Source organism: Dermacentor silvarum, unplaced genomic scaffold (genome assembly GCF_013339745.2).
Source record: "Dermacentor silvarum isolate Dsil-2018 unplaced genomic scaffold, BIME_Dsil_1.4 Seq367, whole genome shotgun sequence".
NCBI lineage: Eukaryota > Metazoa > Arthropoda > Arachnida > Ixodida > Ixodidae > Dermacentor > Dermacentor silvarum.
In genome coordinates this window covers 38981-44934 of record NW_023606122.1, presented here as the reverse complement: position 1 = coordinate 44934, position 5954 = coordinate 38981, and the positions used below count along the sequence as shown (strand labels likewise).

Sequence of the window (5954 nt, the reverse complement as noted above, 5' to 3'; positions counted from 1 at the left end):
TTCCTCCCCGTGATAAGCAGCCAATTAGGTTCGTGCATAGGGCTCATATAATATTTATATTGCTTGAATAAACCTGAAGCAAATGAATGTTATAAAAACACAGCTGTACTGCCTCTTGTGGAACCGAAACTACACTCTTAATCTGGTTCCATATAAGTTCCAGTTAAAAAGGTGATCCACATATTTTTATCTGGGTCCGAACTGTTAATAAGTGGAACGAGACATACAAGTGGATCTTATGTGGAACGTTCGTTCTGTTTTCTTTATGTTTATCGTTCTTATCTGGAACTCAGTAAACGGGGGGAGGTGGTGTTGTGTGATGCAGTTATCGTTTCACCACTTAGGTTCCAGTAAAATTTCTAGATAGTGCGGTTGTATATTTTTTGCTTGTGTCTTGTTCTACATAACTGCGGCGCTGCAGTGAAGTGTGCATTGAACCACATATAAATTTGGCGCTCTTTGTGTGGAGATGCCCTTGGCCCATACACACATGGCATATAAAATTACAGAAACTTACGCTGCATCTGTGAAACTATCTTACAGCAGTTGACATTTATAAACTGCTAAGGAGGATTTTTAACGATGTTATTTTACATTAGAAACTCCCTGTTCAATAATGCCGGGGAAAGATTAAACGATGCAAGCAAAGGATACATCTTATAGCGAAAATCAGAACTTGCAGGAACGTCTTGTCAGGTTGTCTGCGGCGCTCAAACGGCATTTGCGAACCTGGTCTTGCTGCCAGTAATTTTAGACGTGCAGTACACCAAAGCGTTGGTGTGGTTGCCCGCTCTTGTGCTTGTCTCAGTTTGCGCTTACGTTTCAATGACGAATGTTCACCAGCTAGCTCGTCTCTCCGTTTTACTTCACTGCGTCTAAAATAATCAATAACTTGGATTCTAGAAGGTCTGGCGTCTTTCGGTGTCCACTCTGCTGTTTGGACGAAGCCCATAATTGCCTGGGCTCAAGAATTTCTGGTGGACATCGCGTTTTTCTGGACACCTCGGTTACGAATTAATTGTTCAGGCTAACACGTGTTGTCCGTTTGACTAACAAGTAGCACCATAGAAACAAGGGCTTTGGTTCAACTTTCAGCCATTTGCATGCTGTGGTCTAGTACGTACACAGTTTTCAACGCTTAAGCAATGACTACAGCCTTCAGTTATAATGCTCCCTTGGGTCACGTTGCTGCATATTGCGCATGTTTATACGCACGCAAGTGTGGTTGAATTTTACTGCTCGTGGTGGCTCTTTGATTTCCACAAGCAAACAAAAATATCAGTTTGCAGGGAACGGTCGACTCTATATGATTCAGAAGTGGGGAAGGAAATTAAACTTAGAGAACTTAAAATACTTCGCAGTATCTGCAGTAAACTCGGTCTATTAATACTGATATCCTAATATTTTTCTAAATTATGCGCTTCAATAAAAGAAAAATTCGCAGTGTAAACATCTATTTCTTCATGGTAACTGTAGCGCACCGAATGACCCTTACGTCTCCTGCTGCTCCCTTGTTTATTGTTTTCCTGCAGTGCTGGCTTTAGGAGGAAAAAGACTGTTTTGAAACGGGCCGGTGCATTACTTTCTAATAAACTGTGTCACACCGTCCCTTGGCTTTACGCGAGTAATTTGTGATTTGTATATCAAAGAGCGTCGCATTATATATTTTTTGGTTAATAACCATGCTTGCTGTGGTCAAGGAAACGCAGCAAATGAAGCAGCGTACATTTTGCGCTTATTGTAAACAGCAACGCTGAAAAGCTTTCCTCGGAAATTATGTACGGTTATTGCGCGCGCTCACGGCCAGCAGCGCGAAGCAACTTTAGTAAAAATTAACGTGCTAAGCGGCCTGTCAATATCTTTATAATATGCATTAACACCTGTATTACGTATATGGTATGTATTAAGTACAATATATATATATATATATATATATATATATATATATATATTTAATAACGTGTTAATTTCTACACACTTGGCCCTCAGGACGCGCGGCGCGTTGTCATTTCCGGACAAAAAAAAAAAAGACCGGCGACGGCCGCACGAGCTGTTCCGCGGGCTGGCCCCGGGCCACATGCCACGGGCCACTGTGGCAGACACAGTGCAGTGGCGCTTGCCGCGCCTGATGCGAATTGCTAGAAATGACGGTGGTTTGCTGTCGGCCAGTTTGGCGGGAACCGTTACGACGAAGCGGAGTAGTGGTGTTGCCAGGAGGCGCAAACAAAGGTCAGTGCTGCATGTTTATGTGCTCGTTACGGTTGTTGTTCAGTGAAAATAAAAATATCATTGTGTCGGGTAGGATACCGCTACGCTTCCCCTTGTATTTAGCTGAATTAAGGCACGCCTGCCAAACTCGCTCCACGAAGACAATTACTGCTTATATAGTCCGATAGCTTAATTTCAGTACAATCCCGGCGGATTTGTTTCCCGCGCGCGTAATAGAGCAATCTAAATGATGGAATGATGGTAGTTTTTTCGCCAAATTGCGGATTATGAGACAAAGGGCGAAAAGGCAAATCGAATTAATATGCTTACTTCGTCATTTACGCTGTCTTAAGTTCTGCGCGAAAATTTTTTTCGTAGCGTGCAACTTCACTTTGTCTTGGCGCGTGAAACTTCACTTTGTTTTGGCGAAACGTAATCGGTAAACGGTAATACGCGTCCATTTCCGTGCTCGTGGGACGGAATCCGCTCGACATTTATGACTCCGACCACGTTGCTGGTTCGCGTGTTAGTTTCCCAGTAGTCTGTATGCCCCCATACAGTATGTTGCTTAGTAAGATATTGACGGTCGCTTTGGCTGACGGCGGGTGTGGATCTTCGCACCGTGCGACCGCGTGTTTGCCGCTCGCGATCTCCTCGCGCTCACACACTTCGCAACTTCCAAGCAAATTTGTCAGAGCTTGTGTCCTTGGACGTATCGGTACTTTTTTTTAAACTTGTGGGTTATTCCCGCTGTTGTTTTATTCTGCTAGGTAGCATGGATCTACAGTGCTTGCGAAACCGGGATCTTCGTCCCGGGAACCTTTGTCCTTGCCGCTTGCGCGCACGTAATGCACTAAGGAGAGCGCGCGAGTAAGATGCCATTCTACATAACTGTTAATGATGGTTCAATGCGTTGGAGGCCGCACTGCCTAGAATTGGCTGTGTACGTTAGGTAGTTTCTTGTGTCTTCTAATGTCGTTGGCCTTTTCAGATCTTATGTTCACGCCACCTTTAGCTTGCTCCCTGACGTAGAAAAATGGAAGGGACAGTGGTTGTCTTAGCAGTAGCGTGAGTTCACGCTGCTGTCGCTTCATAATATAAATCATTTGGGGCAGCCTATATTACTTAACGAATACATTCCATTGGTGGATGGAAGAAAGTGAGGAACGCATGCCTGGGCCTGGTATTCAGAAATTGTGCCGCCAATTCTATGCTGTGGACGTCAGTTCTGGTAGCACGACAGAATAATTGCCTACAACGCGTGCGTGCTGAATAAGTTCTTACATCATGATGTGCCCACAAAAATTATGCCATTTCTGCGCCTCCTCAAACTTGATAATCTGCAAACAAAGCTACGTTCTCTGTTCGCAATAACCTGTGCAGAAACTGAATATCGCTGTGTCCACTTGGATAGTTTGTGACCAATACTCCTGCTTTGTATGAAAAGTAAAAATGAAAACATTATTTCCAATCTCTACGCGAACCCTTTGCGTCATGGCTGTGGTATGCACTGTGGACGCATGTAATAGGCATGTAGTTATGATTTATGAGAACCTTATGCAGCAGCCCAACCCATCAGCAGTTCTAGTTTGGCTCATGCCACCACGCAGGGTATATACCTAGAGGATAAGATTTGGACACACCTTTGTAACATAAATTTTGCTCCACAACACAAAATTTATCACATCCTTTGACTTGACCAGTAATGTTTATACGTGGTAGCAGCATTACAAAAACTCATTCTGACTACATTCGTTATGTCTTTTGTTATATTAGATGTATAAAAGCATATTTATAACCATTCCATATTGAGCACTCGATTCCCGCATAATCTGGAGAGGCCACTACGATGTGAGGTGTATATAGCCATTTATTTCAATGTTGACTCATGCTATTTCAGAAAGCATTCATGCGATCAGTGAGTGCAACGAAGAAAGCGCGGCTGCTTCGGATGAAAAAGTATCTGAGAAGCCTGCAGAAAGTGACCACGCTTGCAGCAACCCAATCCCTTGTCCTGACGCACTACTTGAACTGAAGGTGAGAATTTCGTTTTTCAAAGGCCTTGTTCAAACATTGCCTGACACATGTTAGTTACCACTATGGTGAAAGTTCCAACGTACGATAATACGCTTATAAGCAACCACTTGCTACATCTTGCATTGGTAAACCATTTTTCGGCAGGCAAAGTGCGATATCTTGTGCAACTACTAGATGTTAACAGGTATTGAGGGTTGTGCTGGCTGTCAGTCCAAGCATTTATGCCTATTGACCGCAACTGCGGCAGATAAGGAATGTAAGGAATGCCTGTGCTGCTACTCAATTTGGAAGCTGCACTTTCGTAAAACAATTTGAGATTCTCGAATGAAAATGCTTTATTGGCTCACTGCCGTTAATTCCTGTGTTTTGCCCCGGCATTATTTCCTTAGGCTCCAGCTTCCAGACAGGAAGATTTTGTATTTATTTTGTTGATGAGCTGCTTGCCATCTCTTCAACTATGCTATCAATTTTCATTTATGTGCATACATTTTCTGCGATCAGGTGGAATGCATTTAGCCATTTTAGGTGTTAACCGCAGGCGTTTTTTCATGGATGTTACTATGTGTGGTTTGTCAGAAGCACAAAAACAAAGCTTATTTTATAATGTATGCTTTGCTTATGTGTACAGTTCTTTATTTATCTGCTTTGCATTTTTGCCTAGGCAATTGAAGACATGGTCACAGATCCCTTTTGCATGGACCTTGGGCGAATGAAAAATGCTTTTGGCCACAACTGCAGAGGCCCGCATGTTCAATGCACCAGATGATTTGCCGTCATACATTTTAAATTCTGACGTGGTAAGATCAATCATGTTTTTCAAATCGTGTGGGTCTGCTCTGTAAGGTTAAGAGTGTTATTTTGTAAGCTGTGATTTGTTTAGTCAGCTGTGCTCTGTCTGTAGCATTTGATAAATGATAAAAAGTGAGTGATCATTTACACAGACTGGCTCCCAGTTTATAATCTTTAGCACTGGTGAAAAGCATTGCTATAACAATGAATGTTCAAAGATCTCATCTAAGTCAAGATGAATATAGAATCAACACCGCTGCTTGGGTAGTTGTGTGAAGGTGATATTTTCTCTCATCGTATCGTTCAGCAGAATTAAAGTATTTGAGCTATCCTAGGGCCTGTTTTTTTTCAGTGGGCCCCAAAGTGTCAGTCAATGTGCAATTCTTTCAGCTTGCCTTTGAAGCAGAAATAATGTTTAGAGACACAGTGGAGGCTGTGGAGGCCAAGCTAAGCAAAATGCAAGAGATTTTGGACCGGGGAAATCTCATGGGACTTGAAGAATTTGTTCGACCCAAGGAGGCTGATGCTGCAGTTTTTACTATGCTAAGACGGCACTTTATGATCTCTTGAATGTAAAGGGACTAATTAAAAAAGATTCAGGGCTGTAGTTTCGTACACAAAATACCTAAAAAGTATGGAAAGGTGCATTTCAAATCAGACTTTTTAAATCATGTTTTACCTGTAAGTTATGTTAAGCATCATAACAGTACTGGAAAGCAAATAATGGAGTAAAGAGGGCATTTATTTGCAGTCGCAAAGTGCATGAAGTATGAAGTGCGCAAAGATTAGTATATTGTTTGGTTGGTAACTAACAATCCGTCAAGGCTGGAAAAGCCGATTGATGTTCAGGTCATTCAACCAGAAAAGCGTAATAATTTTTCCAGAAATAAAGCAGCGATTCCATTCAAACTAAGCAATCG

The 5954-nt window shown here is 42.3% G+C and overlaps 1 protein-coding gene across 1 annotated transcript; it reads left to right on the top strand.

Moving 5' to 3' along the window:
• Positions 1 to 2104: 2104 nt before the first annotated feature.
• On the top strand, positions 2105 to 5011 carry LOC125941813 (uncharacterized). The gene is made up of 3 exons (XM_049659657.1): positions 2105 to 2229; positions 4109 to 4245; positions 4907 to 5011. The coding sequence occupies exons 1-3, from the start codon at positions 2145 to 2147 to the stop codon at positions 5009 to 5011; spliced, it is 327 nt and encodes a 108-aa protein (XP_049515614.1). The 5' UTR covers positions 2105 to 2144.
• Positions 5012 to 5954: the final 943 nt, after the last annotated feature.

Bases quoted from the DNA above. Each gene is read 5' to 3' on its own strand.
- LOC125941813 (XM_049659657.1), top strand. From the start codon at position 2,145: ATGACGGTGGTTTGCTGTCGGCCAGTTTGGCGGGAACCGTTACGACGA. The intron at 2,230-4,108 runs GTCAGTGCTGCA...ATGCTATTTCAG, and splicing joins GCCAGGAGGCGCAAACAAAG to AAAGCATTCATGCGATCAGT. The intron at 4,246-4,906 runs GTGAGAATTTCG...ATTTTTGCCTAG, and splicing joins ACGCACTACTTGAACTGAAG to GCAATTGAAGACATGGTCAC.